This window comes from Haliaeetus albicilla, chromosome 1 (assembly GCF_947461875.1).
Source record: "Haliaeetus albicilla chromosome 1, bHalAlb1.1, whole genome shotgun sequence".
In the NCBI taxonomy this organism is placed as follows: domain Eukaryota; kingdom Metazoa; phylum Chordata; class Aves; order Accipitriformes; family Accipitridae; genus Haliaeetus; species Haliaeetus albicilla.
In genome coordinates, this window is record NC_091483.1 from 60134656 (window position 1) to 60157319 (window position 22664).

Genomic DNA, 22664 nt, shown 5'->3' on the forward strand with positions numbered 1-22664 from the left:
TCCTGCCCCAGGAAGCCGTGCCACTGTGCAGAAGACCACAAAGTTCATTGAGCCAGAAAACAAAAGGAACAAGGCTGGGTACTCTATTGATAAGCCACTCAGCTGAGCTGGAACCAGCTGGGTTCTGGTAGTGCTTCCCAAAAAGGAAGAACATTTCTCTGTTTCTGTGTTTTGCTTTGTTTCTGTGTTATACTCCTTTACTACAAAGTTAGCCACTCTCCCGGCAGATAGGAGATGTATTTTTACTCTTCCAAGATAATGAAGGAACTAACTTTCCAACATTATGCACGTTATGCACAAGGAGTTCAAGGCTGAAATGCGTTGAGTCATGCCCACTGTTTGAAAGAAGGTGGAAGTTGCTTACCTTCATGACAGGATCCTGGGAGGCGTGGATCCCACAGCCCCTTCCCATAGCTCCTCAAGTCTGAAGGGGAGTGGGATTTCAGGTGCTCCTCTCTTTTCTGTGCTTTCTCCTGGGTAGGTTACACAAGCCTTTGTGTTTGTTGACTTGGCACACTGGCAGTATGCAATCTAGTCATAAGCAGCATCTAAGCATGCTTTTTTTTGGTGAATCTCATTGTTTTTTGAATGCTTGATTTAGTTAACCAAAGTGGGAAAAATATTACAATTTTTCCTTACAAATATAGCCCATAAAAATGATATAAATACAGACTAATGGGAGCTGCAAACGCCTTGTGTCCCTCTGCCAGAGTGAAATTTCCCTGAAATTAGCAGACACAATCTGTTTTTCCATAGTTTATTAGTACAAACAATGCATACACAAGACTGTATATTGTTTGAAGACTGCAATAGATTTCTAATTTAACAACTCTGTAACAAAATTTAACTAAATTTGACATTTATGAAAATATAAATCTCTGATTGGGTAGGTTTTCCCAACAATACAAAGTTTACATAAAAACATTCAATATGATCTATTAGTTGCAAACAAGTTAGGAAAAATCATTCAAGTCACTTAATATACTACATTGGCTTGTACACTGAACATTCACACACTACGTTAAGTTCTAGCTTAGCATTCATTTCTTGGAAATTTGTGGCATGGTGTTCTGATTTTAAAAATAAAATTGTTTTGTTTAAATAATTTGAAAATATTTCCACAGGTGTGCCATCTTTAATATATGTTAGGAGGGAAAATTATGATCCTTTCAGATATTGTCCAGTATTTTTTTTTACTTGGGCAAAATGTAATTTTTTTTAAAGCATTTGTCATTATTTCACAATTTCTGCCTTGAAACTGGTAAAACTGTACAAAAGGCTCAGAACAGTTCTAAAGCAGAAAGTGAAGCTTGTAAGTATGTGGAAGTAAGAAAAACCCATAACAAACTGGACCAGTAAAGGACCTTTGGACAGCCTTTACATTTAGTGGAATACTTCAGCACATACACAAGCAATCCCAGAGTGTTTGGTCATCTGATCTGTATTTATCATGGAAAAGAACAGAAATGATAGTAAGGCAAATATTATCAAGATTAATACATGGCATGTCTGAAAGATTTCTATTAAGATTACTTTGGGGACAGAGGAGATACGTTAGACTTTCTTACAACAAAATGGATAGCAACCTTTTAACATAAAGAAATTAATGTGTCTAACTGGTCATCTGTAACACCCTTTCTGTTTGAAAAAGTTTTCATTACGACCTGCACTGATACACACTGTGAAGACGAAAAAATTTCCCAAACCAGAAATAAAACCCCAAACCCTATATTCCTTTTATGACCTAGGTTTTTATCATTTTTATCACAATAGAGAAACCTGAAATCCCTGCATGCATTTAAAAAGAAAAATCTTTCAGTCCATTCATTGAGGTGAACAAATACTTATCACCTCACACACTGACATGTTTGCAGCTGACTGGCACCTACTACTTTCAACCCAAAGATTAATCCCAATTTAAAAAAAAAAGAAGTAGGTATTTTTTAAATGATGATGGAATGTATCAAGTGTTCCAGGTTGGCAGGTGACATCTTGTCATTGCACCATCAAGCAGAAAAACACATTTTTGCAAGTGGGTATAAAGTTGGCTGTTAGCTATAGACCCATCTAGGCGGCTTGGTATATAAAATAGTGGTCTGACTCTTCTCACTGATCCTGTGGAGCTTTAGTTCTGCTTAAAACAGTTTGTCAATCCCAGATAAGATCGCCTAACTTCTGTAATAGCATAACAATTTTGATAGTATTGCTAGAAATTTTTAATCAAGGCCCTGGTGAAATCCTGGACTGAACCTTGTATTCCGAAATTTAAAAAACCCTGCAGCCCATTTGCTTTATGTTTGCTTTTATGTTTACATAAATGTAAGAATATTTGTCGAGGAAAAAACAGTTGGTCTGCCCTCTGCTGTTTCTGTCTGTCTTCCAAGAAATGCACTGTTTTTTAGGTGAATTCAGAAGACAAATCTATGCATGTATACTATTATTCAGATAAGCTCACCCAGATGGTTACTCAGTTGTCTGGAGCAAAACTGTGTCCTCTGCAATCTATGGCTGAGCACACTTTCTCATAGCAATAGTTGTGTTTTTTGGTTGGTGTTGCTTCACTCACCTCAGGCTCTGTAACTGTAATGGGACTATCCCTTGCAAATACTTCTGTTGATTCCCTCCAAATGCAGTCTGCAGTCACTTTGAAGCTATAATTGTGACATTTTGGCCTAATCACTTGTGTTGTGTTGTTGAAAATCTGACGGCTGTTTGAAGTAGCAATTTTGATTTTCAGTGCAGCATCGACTCGATCCACTACAGTGTAAGTACCTATACTTCCGTCATCAAATCCAATAATAATATTTAAATGTCTCTGTGAGAGTGCAAGAAAAGTGGGAGTTTTATAAAGAGAACAGGCACCGATGTTTTTGCCATCCGCTAGCCTCATTACAATTAAGCTAGAGACTGCACCATTATCATCATCTTCTTCACTGCGAAAACAGATGTACACAAGGTAGCGGCCATCACGAGATAGCCTCTGCCGCCAGATGATACCCGGAGCATGAACCACACGAAGTTTTCCGCTGTATAAATCAAGCACATTGATGTTCTCATCACCACGGGTTATAATTCCTAGCTTCCCATTTGGAGATATTTCGAAGTCTTCCAAAATTTTTAAGAAATTGGTAGGCAATTGTACGCGTCTGCAGATGACTTCCTCTGTTAGGCTCCAGATGTTCACAGTTTCAGTAGATGTTATAAATACTATAATATCTGGGCAGTCTGGTATCAGCTTAATATCGACAATGCTTGCACCATCATCACAGCAAAACTTCTTGGTTATACTGCCTGTCCAGAGACTCACTGCCAACACTTTATTCTTCGCCATTCCAACTACGAATGTATTTGCAGTTGTTATAAATGCATTCTGTAAGGCAACTAAAATATTGCAAACCCTATGTCCTGTAGCCAGTCGCCAAACTCTGGATGCATTTTGCTCACAGAGAGAGACTACAAATTGATCATTGTGAGTAATCATTAGCTCTGAGATTTTTTGTCCATTAATGCGAAAGATATTTTCACCACTAACCGTGTGCCATACATACTGGCTGCATTTATCATCTGATGTAACCATTATCTCTCCAGAAGAGGTCAGCACGCAGTTTTCAACAATACCTTCATGCTTGAACACAGCTTCAATAAAGCCAGTGCTGAAGTTCCACTTATGGACAGAATCTGATCCATCCAATGTGTATATTAATTCACCTCTGGCTGGCAACACCAGTCTTTGGATAGGCTTGCCAGATTTGTCAATATTGGACATAGCAGTTATGATGTCTATATCCCAAATAGAAAGGACACCACTGGTGGATAAGGATAGCAGCATGTTATGATGATTTGATTTAATTAGCCTGACTATAGTTCCTGAGATTTCCTGTAAGCTTGCCATACACTGTCCCGTATCTCTTCTCCAAACAAAAATGGCTGAGGTATTTTCCATTGAAGCAATTATACAGTTGCCATTTTTGGACAACACGGCAGAGATAAAGCGCTCATTGTGTTTAGCTCTAAACTTTTCAGCCACCTTCCACACATGAGTGTCAAGAAGTTCAATGCTGAGAGCCTTACAAATTAAAATTGCACTTTGGTCTTCAGAAAGCTCTATGCTGACAACTTCACTGTCTTCTCTCCTACAGTCAAAGTCATCCGTAAGCTGGGGATTTGTGATTTCCTCTGTATTCCAAACAGAGAGGCTACCCTCATTGTCCACCATCACCATTTCTTGGGCTGTGTCCAGAATGAGAAGGAATTTCACAAATCCACCAGAAAATTCAGAGGTCACGGTGGCCAGCTTCTCTCCACTGCCCAAGTGAAAAATGGTTGTGGTGTTCAAGTACTGTCCACAGAACGCATAAACTCCATCTGGAGAACACTGCACACAGGTCACTTCATACCAGCAGTGGAAGTGATAGAGAGGCCAGCCATAAAGCAGATCTATTACAGTAACGTCTTTGCTGGCCTCCAGCCAAGCAAGCGCATGGTTGACTGATAACGTAAATCCGTTTATAAAACTGGAGCCCCCTGCAATTCCACAATGTTTTGACCCCTTAATTTCCACCTCAGACAGAAGACAGGAATTTATGTTATCGTATATCAAGAGAGTGTTTTTCGTTGTAGCCACTACAAGATACTTTTCATCACTAGTAAGCTTCATCCCTAAGATAACAGATGGAGCTGTTGTAATCTGCCTTAGTAACTGGCGGGTCTCTACATCCCAAGTGCTGATGGAGCCATTTTCTAAAGCAGCAATAATTGTGCTGGGATTAAAAGTAGACAAAATCTCAGTGACGTGCATGCAGCTGGATGACAGCGGCAGGCGCTCGGGGCTGTAAGTCACATCCATGGAGGAATGCAAAGGGACGATAGAGCAATACTTGGGTCCATCCTTGTCACATTCTAAGAGGAGATGTCTGAGTTTGGGCAATGAACTTACTACTGGGAGAAGCCTCTGCTGCAATTCAGCAGAGAGCGAACCTGGGTATTTTACTACTTTAAACTTTATACTGCGGAGGGTACTGGCCAGAAATTTCAGCTCCTTTTCGTGCGAGTAGGTGTAAGCCAGTTCTATGTCAGAAAGTGCTTTATCAAACTGCCCTATTCTAATCATGGTGTACAGCCAGCTGAAGTTCATAATGACTCCGTACAGAAGATCATCTGTTCTTCCACACCTTGTCAAGTGATGAATAAGTTCTGTCATTTTTCTGTGATTGATAAAAAAGATATCAGGCTCTAATGGATTACACTGAAAGACCCATGGCTGATCAGGTGCCTGCCTGTCAAAAGCAGTCTGATCCATGCAATGCTTTTCATCCTCATTCAGGCCTCTACTGTCATGGTCAGGACAACCATTCAGATATTGGTCATTGCTGTAAAAAGGTTTTCTTCGTCCGCCTGACCAAACACCAAGGAAATACTCTGCCATGACTGTGTGCATTTCATGTACATCTTCTTCATTGTGCAGGTACAATTTCTGGGCAATTAGTTGCAAGTGCCTATTTGCCCAAAGAAGAAGTGTCACATTTTTCACTTGTCGCTCTATCAAGTACCCCTGTAAGCCCTCCTTAAGCCTTGCAATGTATATATATGGAATTCTCAGTGGGTTACTTTCTCTGACACTCTCACTCAGTTCGTACATAACACTATTGTCAAGGGCTAAAATATCTTCCAGTTCCATTTCACTCAGGCCAGATTTGGACATAGTGATGTAGCCAAGTGCTCTTGACAATAGTCTGGATCCACACTTGTTTTCTAGTGACCAAAACAACTGCTCTATGCTTTCATGGACAGTGACGCAGAGGGAGGACTCATCCACATCTTTGTGAGATCTCCAGTTCCTGACCTCTCTGAAGGTTAAGTTCACAAACATAGGCAGTGTGCACTTGGAGAATGCTTCATTGACGTAGATTTGTTGCCCTGATGTTACTTTTCTTTTAACTCGCAGCAGCTGATGTTTCAGTACTTGGCTACACATCTTTCTATCCCTTGCAGTCAATTCAATGTAGTTGTCTTCTTCATGAATAAGGCACCTCAGTTTTTGCAGGATCCCGTGCTTGTTTGGCAGTGTTGACAAAATTATCCGTACTGAACGTGGAAGGTGAATGGGAAGCCACCAGAGCTTCCTACCATCATCACTATCTGTTAGCTGTTCTAGGGCATCAAATATTATCACCAGCGGCCTATGGAATGAAGACTCATTCAAGAGATTGATGAACAAGTCCCGAAGGTCATGAATCTTTTTTGGGTAACTTTGTACGAGGCAACGATAGTTGACTGCTAATTGTTCACAAATGCTTTGAAGTATATTCTTCAGATCTGTACTTGTTTCCGTGGATCCCAAAAATCTTATAACTACCACAGGGTCAGACTCTGGTCCCATCTCTTCTTGCAGCCAGGAATAGGACTAGAATATAGAGATAATTCAGTTAATATCTAAATGAAGCAGAATAACAGATTTTATAAATAGTGATTGCCTATATATAAATAAACATTTTTAAATGTTACTGGTTGAATGGAAATGCTTTCACTGGCAGAGTTCAAGGCTGGTTTGATTTATGTGCACCGAATGAAATTCATATCATATGTCATCTTTGTTTAGCACAGGTAATATCCCAAAACACTAAGACCCAGATCCACAAAAAGGCTTATGTCTAAGGGGACGTAAGTAGAATGTAGTCCATAAATCCCAGGGTACACTTTGCAAAATCTGTGTCTCACTTCTGAAAGTCAGTAAGTAGATTCTCTTATTAATAAACTTCCCTAGACACTAAGCAATGTCATCCTTGGCCAGGCAGACCAGCTTGCCACCTAAACTTGTTTAACACTGATTCTCAGCTGAGTATAAATGCACACCCTGACAGTTTTAGAGGACAGGGATCAGAGTACCGATTGCCCTTTACTAGCAGGTTACTTTAATTCCTGGACCACAGAAGTACACTCTGTGTTGGTGTGCCTGTGACTTTTGCTCTTACACACTGCCACAAAGGGTAAAAAGTATCTCTTGCTGTTTTTTTGGTTAGCATACTCTAAGCAAGTGAAGAATGTGGCTTTAAATCCCCTCAGTCTGTGCAGGCTAACACACTCAGTTCTCTTACTTGCTAAGTCTTTTCACCTCACTTTAAGTTATTACAGAATATTTTAAAAGAAAAGCGTAACCAGAGTCTCTAGGTTAAGTTACACACTCAGATCTGAAATGAGATCTTGAGTTGCAAATCCCAATTTCATATACACAACTTATGTTAATCTATAGGAAGCCACATTTGGGAAAGATATGGGATTTTAAACATTATTGTTCCCTTCTCCATTTCATTCTGGCTGATATGGCTGTTTCCCAGCCCACTGTGCTAAATTCTCTGAGCACCCTGCAGGGAAATCAAAGTTGTGACTCCCAGCTGGAGAATTAGGCTTAGAGATGCCAGCTTGGTCTTTTTCTGCATCTGGTCCTGTCTTGCACAAAGTGTTTTACTCATTTCCCTGTAGTACTCAGCTCAATGATTTAAACGGTGTATGTCAGATAAATGAGTACAGGTATTTTTGCAGGTTACTACAGATAGATTTGTAGCAAGTGTATTTCCAGCAAGTGTATCAGAGTAATTCTGGAATAATTTCTGATGAGAACATAAGATGGCGTGAGCTGGAAAGACATATTGTATTTGTGAATAAGACTAAAACCAGCATACGATGTTTAGATGTTTCCAGATTCATAGGACCTCAGTGGAACAAGAAGGAAAGAGATTCTTCTAAAATACATGTGTTAATTCAAAAATATATTGATTCCTATTAGGTACTTTTGTTTTGGCTAAGCACATGATACAGACATGTTATTATTGAAAGGTAAGTCTTTTTCTGATTATGTGTACAATAATATGCAGAATATACTTTTTATTATTTTTATTCTACATATTGAGGGCTGATATCAGATCTGTTGACAAAAGGAAGAATGAAAACTAAGTTGGCCCTTACACACTAACGGTCCTAACATCACCGTATTATGTAAAATATTTATATACCTTCTTCGCCACTTCGGCTAATAAAAGAGTCTTCCCGGTGCATGGTCCTCCGTATATGATAAGAGGGTTAATATGTCCTATTTTGCTAGGTAGAACATACTTGTGAACTATGTTTAATGCCTCACATCTGTATTCATAAAAAGTGGAGTACGTTTTACATAGCGATGAGTGTTGAAGAACTTCATCATACAGCAGGTCTGTCTCGGTGTCAAAATTCTGCTGCACTGTTGCTTGGATTATGTCAATCATGTCTTCATAGAACTGTTTACCAAGTCCTTCAATGTAATGGTTCTCCACTTCTTGGGAGTAGCCCAGTTTCATGTCACAGTGAGTGACGGACGTGTACACTCTCAGATTGGATGATGCGACGATGGTAGGAATGAATTCATCCCTGAGCTTGATCAGTTTCTCATGGGCTTCGGGATCTCGTAGAAACTTCCCAGCTGTATGTACCACATCCATGTATTTTCCCATCTCTGGAATTTTAACAAAACGCTCAATGTTGGCAATTTTCCGAATGTAGCAAACACACTTCTTTAGGAAAGCTGGTGTTTGTTTACCCAAGGCAAAATCAAGTTCATCTTCAATAGCTGAGGATGAAAAGAGAACACAGAGTCTCTGTTATCTTTTCTCTATAAACAGTTCAAGAACATCCCCCACTCCCAACATGCAGACTCTTAAATGATTGCATCTGTTTTCTGTAAAAAACAGAAAAAGCACAGAAAAATCTCTGGATGCTTTTGTATGGGTTTTGGTCTCAAACAAGCCCAATTAACATTTTTTTTCTCTTCAATTACATGAGAAATGCCAACAGAAATATATTTCCATTTTTGTGGAAAGGTTGATAGAAAAGATAATAAATTACTATATAGAAATAGTTAGTCTGAACTTTACCAGAGGAAAGATATCTCTTTGCTTGGCTGTGTTTCATTTTTCCTTTTTCATACAGCAATTTCACAGCAGTCTTAAAAATCTTCTTAATCTCTTCTGATACATCTTGCCATTTGTTCTCATTCATAGAGTTTGAAGAAGATTCCATCTTTTAAAAATATCCATAGTTAAACAGTAGCTGTAATACACACATCTACAACTTCAGAAAGTAAAAGTCTAATACTCGAAGTCATAAATAATGTGGTAACAGAGAAACACATGCACTAAAAAGAAATAAATAAGAGTTCAACTTTTTATACCGCAGATAATCATAATGTATTCCATTTTAGAATTATGTTAGCTAGAGTATTTTCTGAATTCCTACTGTAGGCAGCTAATGCAATATTTTTCAAGAATAAGACTAATAACACCTTTATAGAAAGAGGGTTTTGAGAACCAAGCCTGAAATAATGATAATACAGCTGCAGTAATACTGCTAAAATTATCGCTCCTTTAATGAGAAATAATAATAATAATTTAAACTTGGATCTCAAAACTGAAAATGAGGTTCCTGGTACCTGTAATTAAGCACCTCATATTAGCTACCATATTTGAAATATATGGGATTATATCTGACATTACTTTCGTTCATTCATTGCCATAGTAACAGTAATCTTCCTGTCATCAAAGAGAGACTCTAATATAAATTCACTAATCCTTTCAGATGGTATGTCACAGATGCCATGATGGCGGTTTCTGTAGGGCAGCTGGTAGTCACTGTTGCATTACTTACTGCAGGTGAAGTGTTTAAGGGGTCTCCAGTTTTCCTGGAGGGTGTAATAGGAAGAACAGCCTCCAGGGTAAGCTCCCTAGCAACTCTTTCTCGACACTTTCAGAGCTGTGTATATTTTATTATTTTAAGTTTGAGATGTAACTCCATGTTAGCTTTAAGTTATGAACATCGTTTTACTTACTTCTGTGTATCAGTAGGTTGAGGAAAGGTGCAAAGTTCTAACAACAAAAAAGCCAAGCTTTATTCAAAGAGATACTGTAGGCACTAGCAGAACAATGCAAAGTTACAAAACTTGCTTTCTTCCTTGTGATCAATACTTCAGAATTAGCCATATTATACTGTCTTCAACTCATTCAAACTCTTTCCATGTCTATGTTTTTCATGTTTTCAATGTTTTTTCATGGGACAGAGAAAACATTCTGCTACACGATAAGTGAATGCAGTATAATGGTTTAATTTCATTTTCTTGTTTAATACAGTATGCACTCAAAAGGAAGTGAATACTCTGTTAAGGACTTCATTTTTGATACACTGAAATCTGTCCTTGGGTATATTGGATGTGCAGAAGGGTAAAAGTGAGCCCTGGGTAATATACAGTTTTTATTGTCATCAAAGACAAATGCCTATTTAAAAAATGATAATTAACAGTGTTCAAAAATCTTCTGTTAGAATACAGTTAGTATATTAAAAGTATGAGATCTGACTTGGGACAGCACTAAGCACTTGTTTGACTGTTAAAGAGCTTTCTTGTATGGGGATAGAAGGGAAAATGTGTATTTCCTCTGCAAATCCTGCTCATTGAAATCTAGCAAAAGCACAATACCAGGGCAGGAGAGCCTCAGCTCTCCCTATTCCAACGTCAGGGAAGGGAAGAGAAATCTGTACAACCATCCCACTAGCCCCAACAGGTCATGAATGACCACAATCCACTTTCTCTAGCTGTTATCAGAGAGCACGTCAGCGCAGGAGTCATGACCAGTCATGTTCCTTGGTGTTTCGCAGCTGCTCCCTTCACCATGTATAGGAAAGGAGCATCACAGCACCAGTTGCTCAGGTGTGCACAGGGCTGTAGAAGCTAATTCAGAGACAGCAGCAAGTGCCTGGCCCTGGGGACTGCCCACCACTGTAAATGATAGAGAAGAATTTTGTAAGGAGGCGACTATGACTTACCGTATTCTGGTAGTTCTTCAGCATTTCAGATTTTGGTCTGAGGTAATATGCTGGTGGCACTGCATTCTCATCCCTGCAGTACCACTCTTCTAAAATCCTCGTCTCTAGCTTGGCCTCTACAGCGGCATCCAGGATCATTTCAAATTCTGCTGACTCAACCTCCCCTGGTATTCGGATGTTCCCGTACTTCTCTCCCAATAGGCCCTGTGTATTTGCAGAAAAGTAGGGATTAAATTTTTCTTTTTAGTTATGCAAAATCCCTCTTCGGGATCTGAATTTCATAAAAATCAGTGTGGTAATAGTTTCATGACTTTGAAATTACTAGGAAGGGAAACAGATACAGTGTAAGATGAAGTACTGTTGAGGGTACTGTACTAAGCTGCATCCTACTATGATGACTTGGTAAAATTTCAAGTAGATGCATTGTCTTTCTTATTATTAACTGGTAATAAAAATACAAAGGCATTCAAAAGAAGAAATTAAAAAATACCCAACATACTTCCTTAGCACAGTATTGACTCGTGTATTATTGATTCCCATTAGTCACAGGTTGGCATTAATCTCACATCCAAATGCAAATGTGGAAATCCTTTTCTCTGGACTAAGGATAAGGATGCATCTCTGGATTCTTTGCCTCTTGGCTTTATTCTTATTTTCCACAGAAATGGAACAGAAGATTTTATATTCTCTTTGATGAAAATCCATGAGGTTATGTACAGCTCATATTAGTATTTTTAAATATGTGGTTTATACCAGCAATACCAACAATCAATGTTGCAGAACCACAAGCTGCTTTGCTGTCTCATCTTCCCTTGTTGCAAAAATGTTCAAAGTCTTTTCCCCAGTAGCTGTCCACAAATGAACAGTGGGGCAAGGGAAAACAGGTTTGATCAAATGCCAAAGAGAAATTTTAGTACTTAGATGCATGTATTTGGTATATAGGCAAAGGTTTGTGGAATTCAGTTCTTAAACTGTGGCACAAGAGATTTTTCACCTTCAAAACTGAGGATTAAAATATTGGTTGCAATGCTCTGAATACATTTTTTTTTAATTTCTTTCCATAGTTTGCTGTCCATAAATATTTATAAAAAAAGGATTGGGAAAGCTTTTATAGAAGATAGAGTTGCAGGACATTCCTTCTTTCAACAAAATTTTTCAAATTTGCGATCATCAGCTTAATTCTGCATTCAAATCTTGGTCCACAGAAGTCAGTGAGAACTCTCACTTCCTTTTAAGTAGGATTTTTTATTTCTTTCCTCATTTAAATGTATTCAGTAAAGATTTTGAGTTAATGAGAAGGAGTATTTAATGTGGAGAGGAACCAACAGTATCAGCACCTTGGTTTGAATCAGAAAGATCTCTTCGTAAAGTAATGCTAATGCAAATACAGTAGTACCCTTAAAATTTAAATAACCTTGTTTGTAAATAATAAAAATCTGAATATTCATTATTTTTAAAGCACTCATCATAATGAGAAGCTTTTTAAACTTTTCCAGCTGTAACTCAACCCTGAAAATCAATAACTGATGATGATGAAGCCTGCTTCACTGATTATAAAAGCGTGAAGCTGCAGACCCCTTTTCTGAATCCAGTTGTGTTGGCAGAAGGTACTCAAGCGGCTCGCCATGCTAGATGCTGTAGCCTCAGAGCACAGATGTCAGAGCAGTGCACATGAACACTTCCCAACCTCTTTCAGGCAAAACCACCTCAGTTAGCTCAGACCACAGTTCGTATTGTGTAAACTAACCTGGCTGATTTTTGCCTGGAGCCAATTAGGAAGAGCTCACATGAACTACAGTGCTGGCTCTGACGGCAAATGGTTGGCATCCTCCAACAGAGGAATACTGACAAAGAGCTGGTGAACAGGAATAAGCCAATGTCTGTCCACTGCTTAGGAGAAATGAAGGAATGTAGGGATTGTGATAGTTCATATAGTCAGGTTTCAGTCTCTGACAAGCCCTAGCACCCAAGTGCTTCAAGAAGCTACTCCAATAGAGAGGCATTAGGAGAAAGAGGAGTTTGCCTGACTGCCCATTCATATCCCACAGTAGCTTCATTCAGGGTGCACATCGAGGAGTCAGGGGAAAGGAACACGTGTTCAGTAACTAGAATTAAATAATAATTTTAATGAAATGATCCAGTATTTTTATTATGTGAATTTATTTTTTCTATGTGATCATTCTAACTAATAGCTCCCCTCAGAGAGTGAGCTACGTTGCTCCACATAATGAGATAACCAGGGAAAATTTCTAAGTTTTTACTGTTCTGATCTATTCATAGAGCCCTATAATTTTTGAATTCTGAAGCTGCAGAGGTTAAACAAAATATAATATTATTTTCCTTCTTTATTCAAGTGAGGTTAATAACTCATATAATGCTGAATTGCAAGCCTTTGCACATTCAGATTGATGTAGAAATCTCATAAATTTCTCTCAGAGGAGCTTTGCTATGCAAATTTTGCAATTACCTTGTGTAGCAATTATTACTTGAAATTCATTAGGCTACACTTTTTCTGAATTTAAGTCCAGTGGATTCAACAGACAGTTGCCCAAGCAAAGGCCAATAGCTGGGCCCTTCATTAATAATAGTAAAATGTCAACATTAAAATGTCTCATTTTAATGTACTGCATTTAATCAACTAAATTTGTTTTGGAATTATTCTGTGTACTTTTCTGCTTCTCTGGTACAGTTTGTGCTGTTCTCTCTCTACTGCACTATAGGTAAATAACAAAAGGCAGTACTTTAAAAGGAAAAGACAGATTTTTTTTTCTTGTACCTTATCTGTCATTGCAACAGACATTATGTAAATAATCCTGTATTAGGGATCATCCTCCTGGCTACTAGAGCAAAACACAATAAGAAAGAACACTGATGTGATCTGGATACTAGAATCACTGTGGATGACTGTATCATGAGTTTTTAAATACAATGGAGGCCTATGCAAACACTATTTGCAAGCCTTTGCATTTTTTTAAAACAAATATTAAACAGTGGAAGACATACATTTATCATGGTGTACCTTGGTGCTATCGATGGCATTGCTAATATTTTGCTAGAAGTCTACCATTAGTTGAGGGAAGAATAGACATACATAGAAGAGGAACCACACAGACAAAAGAGTGTCCTCCATTTGGGATGATGGCAGTGAGCATCCATAAAACTTAATAAACAACGAAATAAGCCTTCTATCATTTTGCTTTCAGGAATTTCTCTTCTTGTTTGATTGTGGTTTATGGAGAAGTTTTAAGGTTAATCTTAAAAGATGACACATGCATAGTGCTAGGAATAAAAGGAATAAGGAAGTGTGGAGGAAAGAGAAGTCTGAGTGAATATACATTGCACTGCACAGTGAAAACTGAGTCTAACTTGTTATAGTTGACATCTAGTGTTTAGGAGAGCCTGAAGCTAACAGCTGTACCAAGAAAGGAACACGTCAGCTGAACATCATGCAAGGATCTAAATGTGCTAAAACATTTAGTTTTAGAACTTAAAAAGTAGACTATGCCAAAAAGGAAGCTGCAGAGGCTATGCCAGCACCCCACTGCCGCATACTTTTTCCCTGAGAACTGCTCAGGGAACAACAGGCAGCATGGTGCTGACCGGTCTTCTGTAACTGTGCCCACTGCACACCAGACAACTATTGTAGGGATTGTGGTAGAAGTCCTTCGTACAAGCTGCATGAGTTGGCCAGGCTCAGAGCACAACTCTGAAACTTGGCTGTGTTTAACTCAGGAATACTGCTTCACGTGGCTGGTGTGAGCAAGAACTCCATGTTTTAGCCAAAACTTAGGCATTTGTGCTGTTAAAGCAAAGTTAAGGAGCAGCTGAACAGAGATTCTGAGGGTACCTGTGGCATCTACTTGGCGAATATGTGCATTTAGAAAGGCAATTAAATGAGTTAGTGTCTTTGATGTTCTAATACAGTAGAATTGACAAGTGAACGAAGAGAAATAGAAGTAGCAACAGGATAGGGAATAAAAAGAGCAGCACTGGAATGAAGAAGGGAATTGATTACACAAGGAGAACCAGCAAATCATACATACTGTGCAGAGCAGGTCTATCATTTAGAGCAGGGCAATCCCAGGCACTGCACTGGAGCTGTGTTCCTCTTAGCACCCCAACAGAAGTTAGCTGAGGTTCTGGTATTAGTACCTGACTCTGTGTAGCTATTTGAAAAATATTCTGGTAAAAACTTTCATGTGGTAGAAAACTCTTAAAGGAGTCATTTCTGTGCTTTCTGATAACTCCAGACTAGCCTCAACCTACAGCCCAGTTTCACTGGCCGTGTAACTGAGGTATTGAAACACAACTTCTTTTCATTTTTCTGGAGAGGACAAAAATAACTGACACTGTTTTTCTAAAGGACTGTGATATCATGCCCCAATGCTGGAAGCAGGAGGAATGCTGAGTAAAGGTAGCTGTTCTCTACTGAGAGACTGATGCTCGAATGCTGGGTTACGTCACATAAACACACCAGGTTCCTGGGGAACAGTTCTTCACCTAAACACACCTTCCTCCAGATACACTGCATGTTTTCCATTAACAGTGGTCAATAATAATAATAATAATAATAATAATAATAATAAAAAGACTAAGGACTATAAACAGACTATATATGTTTGCTGGAATCTTAATAAACTATTTGTTTGTAAGGATACATGACAGCCTTAGGATGGGTGCATTTGCATGCACAGGCTGTGAAAACTGCATCTTCCCATGTTTTGACACAGAGGTGAGGCTTGGAAGTATCTCCTTCTAGCTGGTACCAGGGAACAGCCACCTTCCCTCCACTCTTTTGGTGTTGTTACGGTTAAATTTGTATCTGGCTGTGTAAGTGTAGTCTATCAGGGTATCACAAAAACACTCAAACCTTTAGAGGCCTAAATGAGCTGCTCTGAATTGCACTTTTCCTCCAGGGGCTTCAGTGTCTGAACTGCATCCGTGCCAGAGGCTTGCAGCAACCTCTGGAATATCTGCCCCCCCCACCTCCCTGCTCCTTCCATATTCCCTATACATTCAAGTAAATGCAAATTGCTTCACAGAAAAATGAAGAAAAATGAAGCAACACAATTGAAAGAAAATATAATTTCTCACAATCTTCATGTTGTTTCATACTAAGTCTGCAAATAATACTGTTATTTCAGACCTTTATGAAAAATATCACAGTACTCTACACTAATAATGTAAAACTTCAATTTGTGATAACAACATTGCAGCATTTTGATGAGTATTATAGGAAATTATTTTTAAAGGGAACAGTAATGTTTACGCTATGTTCAGTACCAAGAGACAGTTTTATATGCAGACTCATGAATCAAAATCTCCCACCTGATGAGTCATTTTCCTTTAATAGTAAACCACCAAATTAAAGATTCATTAGACTGATGGTAATTGAACTGTTTAAAGTTACCAGGCTGGCAAACATGTATAAAACCCTCAGCAACCATTTGTATCTAACAAAACTTCATAGAATTAACACAGAGCAATCTCAGCAGTAGTCTTGTTAGCTTTGTTGAGCCTGAGGCTGAAGTTACTATTAAATGAAGATTAAAAAATTACTGTTTAGATCCAGATGGGAAATATTTTTCCTTCTGATCTTGGTGTGGAAAGATATTAAAGTTACAGGCACAGTCATAACAATGACCAAAAGGAGGAAACTAACCAGATTTGGATTTGATCTTGATATGATGGATTCATAGTGCATCTCATGTAATTAGTTCAGACATCATCACTAAAATGTTCATGAACCATCATATCATACCTTTTATTAATACAAAACAAGTTGAAATTTTAGATATATTTAATTCCAGCTAAGATATTTAGTGGTAATTTTAATAAAAACAGGATGTCAAATAACAGCAAGTTATATTCATTACTGATTGGTTTCATTAATCTGTTTCCTTTTAAAAAAAAATTATTTGTTAACATCTGCAAACCAAGTCATTTGAAAAGTCAGATTTGTAATGTTTTGTGAAGTGATTTCAGGTATTTGTCAACTTAAGAGCAACATTTTTTTTGCTGTTTTGCCAACACAGAAAGCTTCAGATTAATTGAAAATACAGTTTTGTAGCTGGTGAATGATCTGATCTAATGATCTTTTGCTGGACTTCATGGGATCAGTCCTACCACTTCTACTTCTGGTCTTTGTGAAGTGCCACATGTGACACTGAAGCGCATAAATATGTCCTCTCTGCCTCTTCTCAGAGCAGTCCTGGATTGCCAACTTTTTGAAGAATAAGCATTCAAGAAATCATCTTTGAAGGAATTAAATCTAACCACAATTAATTTTTTAACCTAAGATACTTCTGTGTGTCCAGATCTAAGCACCTCTTAAACGATTTGTTTTTGCAAGATCCATGAGGGATTAGGAAGTATTTTTGTCCCCGTTTGACACAGGAAGTAGGTGCAGGGAATTAAGCCTGGGCAGGGATTTAGAGCTGTGACACGTATGTAGTAGTTAGCTATAACTGGGTAGTGGAAGTTGTTGTTCCTAATTCTCAGCCCTGTCCTTCTTACAGAAACTGCTCACGACTAAAGGAGGAAAGCCTTGCCCACTCATGAATTAGGTCCTGAGTGACTCATTTCAGCCAGCTAAATTAATGTAAGCTTAAACTTAGATCACTTATTCAAACTAGAACAGCTCCATTAGGAGAAAGAGAGTATCTCACATTATGGAAGGTGCAGTGAATGCTTCATGCTCTGGGCTGAAAATTGCCTGCAGGGACCCAACATCAGCATTCAGGCGCCACTGAGATGCACCAAGTGGATCTTCAGCAACTGCTTGACTTGTAGGGACTTAAGTGCTGTTAAAATGCCTTGGGATGTTATGTTGTTCATCTGCAGTCAAGGGTTGGGAAATGCTGCTCCCACTGATGTCCCAGAAGTGTCCCTCTACCATCTTCAGAGGAACTATGGATTGCAGTCTGGTAGAAACTTGCGCCACACCTCACCAGGAGGCCATGGGCAGAAAACCGGTGAGGAGCAGGCTGTAGCTAGTGGGTCATAATCTAAAGCAAGGCAGGTAATGAGGGAGCTCACTCGTGGAGCAAGAGGCCTGTTTCAAAATCTCTCCTGAACTGGAAGAAGGACAAATCTGTGGTCACCAGGTATGTACCCTACTCATCAGGCTTCTGAGCATCAATGATGGGGTAACAGTAGTGTGTCAAAGCTCCTGCTTTGTATAAGTAACGGAATGTTAATTAACATGAATCTTTCCACAGTCTGTGTGAGTCCCCTAATCAAGGGCTACAAAGTCAGTCCTCTAGATCCCTGTCTCTCCTGTGGTCACTTGCTCTTCACTGTCTTCTGTGAGTCCTGGGTTTAGAGAGATCTAACTCTGCTTCCTCAGCCTGCACTTCGAGGCTTCCTTCCTCTTGTAGTTAAATCTTTCTTATGAAATAAAAACTTTTTTCCTCTTTAAAGCCATACATTTCAGTCAAATAGCCATTTTACTGAGAGATGTGTTTTTTGCACTACTGCTTACTGCGATGTTAATATATCTATTAGCCAATAAAAAGTATGTTACTCAGTAATATACCAGACTGCTATAGACAAAAAAGACACATAAAGAAAAATGCAAGTGAAAGATTGACATATCTATTTACCTTCAGTTTTAAAAGACCTCAGATTTCTTAGAAATGTTTTGTCTAAAAAGCATACTTATTATAATCAGATGATAATACCCATCAATTTCTTTCATTTGATATATATGTATGTTCGAATTGAAGACAGAATCACTTCAGCATAACTACAAGAAATGCTCCATTGTTTTCAAACCTTACTTTTTATATGTATACTAGCTACATTCTATGCCCTGTCTTTCATATTGAATTTGGATGTGCTAACACAGTGCATTTACATGTGCAAACCTGCCTAGGTGGCATGTTCTGGTCAGGCAAGGCACGCAGAATTTGTAACATGTAGGTGTATTTACCCTCCTGGTCCGCAGAAATGTGGGCTTAACTGACATAACCAAATACACAGGTAAACCAGGTCTTCAAAATCTGGAACAAATGGTCAGGATACCAATTTCTAAGGGCCTTTTATTTAATATCCCATTCAAAGAAATTTAGTACAACTATAGGTCTTTTCGGTTTGTTGCCAGTAGATTATAACTCTATTTTAACAGTATCCTATAGAAATTACTTATGTGATATAAGATGTTCAGGCACAGACAGACACTTTGGGGAGAAAAAAAATACAAAAACAACAAAATAACAGGATTAGCTGGAACCTTGTTTCTGAGAAATAAACATGATTTGAATTGAAACTGAGAATTTACTACCAGAAACAAACAGAAAATAATGTCCTATATATATATATTTTTATTCCTTAAGGCAACAATAGCCAATTCTTCTCAAACTCAAACCACAAATGCTAATGGCTAAACAACAGTGAATCATCTGAACTGAAACTAGAAAAGTATATTTACTTAAATTTATTTTCAATGCCCTAATGATTTCAGTAGGAAGAAAAACAAATATATGAATTAATTAAAAATCTCAATGGAGTATATATGTTAACTGCTTGTTAGGGTAAATTCCAACTCATTAAACTGAACTGATGTGAACAACTGAAACCAAGATGGAGAAAGCTGTAGTAAGGCACTTCATCTAAACCAAGTCTTAGGAAGCTGGAGTTTCAGAGTAGCTGGTGCCCAAGAGATATCTTGAAAACAGCTGCTTCTACTCCCCTTTTTTCCTTCTAGCTGCAATGCGTACAGTGTGAGGGCCTCCTGATACATGCACAGAGAGAATATTCAATTAAATACATTTGACTGCTTTTCTTGCCTATTCATGGTAGAGATCAAAGTACAAAAGTTATGTTGTATTGGAATTAAGTCTCCCAAAAAGACTTCCATTAGAAAAAAAAAAAGTGAAAAAAAGGCCAAAAGAGTCGTAATCTGTGATTTCTAGGATGTACAGGTCAAAGTGCCTTCAGAACAGCACATTCTTCCACTGCTAACAGTTGTAAGGCAGTGCAACTTAGCAGACAGAACATTAGAGCTGCTGCAGAACTCTTAAATCTTCTTTCCACTTTTGCTTCATCTCAGTATGGAAACTGGTAACTTCCTGCTGCTTTTGCCAGTGCCTCAGATTGCCTATCTATAAAATGAGGCTAATGATAGCTTGCAAAATAAGCATTTCTATTTTGAGTGTTGATATGCAAAGGATCTTGTGTATTTATATATCAGCAGGGATGGGACTGTTGTTTTACATTGTTTGTCCTGTTTAGTTTTTAAGGGAAAAATGATACTATTGAGCAGTATCAAACATTTTCATTTTATTTTTCTCCATACTTAGGTGATAATAATACTGTCTATACCTCAATCCTTTGGTTGAAGCTTATGGCTAAATAGATTTAGGTTTAGAACTTCAGTTGACCATACAAAACATAAAATAAGAAATATAATTTTTAATTGAAATTTTTGAAGTGAGTAGAAATTTGAAGGTATAATAAAGACATTTCTATGCTGAGAACTAGATTTATTTTTTTTCCACGTGCCTGGATATGCATTTATGTTCCTTGGCTTGAGAAACATTGTTGTGTGTTGTTTCATAGAGCCATACCCTAATTTCGCTCTTCCTTTTTTCCCTGAAGGTGCTTCAGAAGTACACTGGGGGGCTATAGGTATTTCAGAAACCTGATACGGGTATTGGTTTCAGTTCCTTGAAGAACAAAAAAGGGCTGTTGAGCTACCTTGTAAGAAAACTGTCTGGAATTGAGACTGGAAGGATGAGGTGCAAGTGCTTAAGTCTTTTGCTGTGAATAATGTTCCTGACATAAAGTGTACGAAGAAAATGATGGTGGAGTTACTTGATGTTTAACCTGTCTTTCAGAAAATTAAAGAGAGCAGCCGAATCCAGTTGTAAATGAACCAATTCCCTCAACTCTGAACTTCACCCACAGTGCAATATTTTTAAATCTCAAAGCTTTTCCCTAGTGGTAGGGAGATATGAAACAATGATGAGTAACTTCTCAGGACATAGTGGGTAAGAGCTAATGGTCTATCATGCAGAGTGAATGTGCTTTCTCAGAAGAAATGAATGACCTACTTCCCTGGTACACGTTGCTTCATTAGAACTCTCCTTTCTCCTGGCTGTGAAAGTATCAATGGTCTTCTTCCTCCACACTCTTTCTCCTGTCTTCTACATGACTGTGAAGCAACCAGTTCATTTTGTTGCCTTTTCCTTCACCGTTTCTCATTGCTGGGTCTTTGATTTCCCTAAGCATGGGTGCAGGTGAGAAAATCAGTTGAAAAGAATAAAATTAGGAAAGAGGTCGGTGAATAAAGGTAGGGTAGAGGAGGGAGTGGAGAAGATTTTGCCTACCTCGGGCTACAGATTTGAGCTGCTCACTCACTCTGATTCTCCTCCAAACAAATATATGACTCTCACTTTGCTCTTTTTTTGAAGTTGGGTGGGAGATTTCCTGATAGGCATGTATTTTTTTCCTCTCACATAAAGCTCAGGACCTTGCAGGTAACTCCTACTGCAGTCCAGATTCCTGTCAACTCTCTGACAGGTCCCGTAACACTTTGTAATAGTGGAGCTGGATAGAAAAACAAACTATAAGGGCTAGGTTTAATAAAAGACTTTAGCACCCAGCCCAGAGTGGAGTCAATAACCTTGTCTGTGAAAATCACTACCCTTCTTACAGGGAGTGGGAAACATACCTTTCTTGTCTTTTAGAGGAAGGCATGGTGGTGTAATCTCCCCTGCTTTGTAAAATAATCACAACACTCACCCAAGCAGGGAGGAATGGTGGAAAGATTTTAAGTACTGTCTTGTGTCTCACAGGTAAAGGCTGGCTAATGGAGAAAAGCTTCTCCTACTGTTGCTGTTTAATGTGCCTTACTGAGCATCCAGGGATACAGGCATCATGGAGCCAGAAAGGAAGAAGATACTCTGAGCCTATCAGTGTAGTCAGCTGGGAGGGCAGGGCACTGGCTTCTGGACACCAACCCCAGGAGTTAAAAACTAGGACTCTTCTGCATCCTTTCTGCCCTCTTTGGTATGCTTCATATGTAAGAAAGGTTGCTGCCTCATGCCGCACCCATGCACCCTCTAAAAACAAGGGGCCATGTCCTTGTTTTCTGGGAAATACGATCTTGCTAGCATTCATCAGAAGGGCTGCTTAGTTTCTGAACTCCCATTTTGGGATGGTATTTAAGTGATAAATGATGAGCCAAAGATCTTAGATTAAAGTAACGTTGGGCATGGCAAGAAGAGATGAATTAGCCATCTAAGGGATTAACAGAGAGGCATCTAGTCTGTAATCACTGCCAAAGTTGCAGCAACTGAGGAGGGGTTTTCAGGATTGCAAAACCTATCCAAATCCTACTGTAAGCGCATACACACTCTGTATTAGAAATAGACCTATATATTTATGCTTTTCTGTAACATAATTAAGCTGTGTTTCTCAGTAACATATATAGCCACTATGAAGGTATTAGAAAGTGTTAATTAATGAGCATTATCAGAGGCAGAGATCACTGATGGTATAAGAGAGTTTTTAACACCCCTCCCAACTTTAGGAATATTGAAGCTAGTTGTAACATGATATGAGATTTCGCTGCAAATTTCTTTTTGCCGTTTTTTTTCCCCTTCTTATTAGAACTAAACAGATTGATATTCATTGAGTCTACAAATGAAAACCTAATTTTGTAATTAAATGTCAAGAAAATGATTTCACAACTTGCATATAATAATACAGTCCCCATGAGCCTGATACGACCCATGACTGCATAGTGTGTAGTGGAGCACCTGAAACACCATTAATAAATACATTTTGCAGGGACATAAAATAAATGAAGGCCCAAA

General features: G+C 38.5%; 1 protein-coding gene across 2 annotated transcripts in view; it reads right to left on the reverse strand.

The window, feature by feature from the left end:
• Positions 1 to 743: 743 nt before the first annotated feature.
• Positions 744 to 22664, reverse strand: part of NWD2 (NACHT and WD repeat domain containing 2) — a 57336-nt gene continuing 35415 nt past the window's right edge. For both annotated transcript variants that reach the window (XM_069792057.1, XM_069792067.1), the window contains 4 exons: positions 10843 to 11046; positions 8904 to 9048; positions 8010 to 8599; positions 744 to 6403 (listed from right to left, as the gene is read on the reverse strand). In XM_069792057.1, coding sequence (XP_069648158.1) covers positions 2468 to 6403; positions 8010 to 8599; positions 8904 to 9048; positions 10843 to 11046 — 4875 coding nt within the window. In that variant the 3' untranslated portion in view covers positions 744 to 2467. The remainder of the gene's footprint in view (positions 6404 to 8009; positions 8600 to 8903; positions 9049 to 10842; positions 11047 to 22664) is intronic.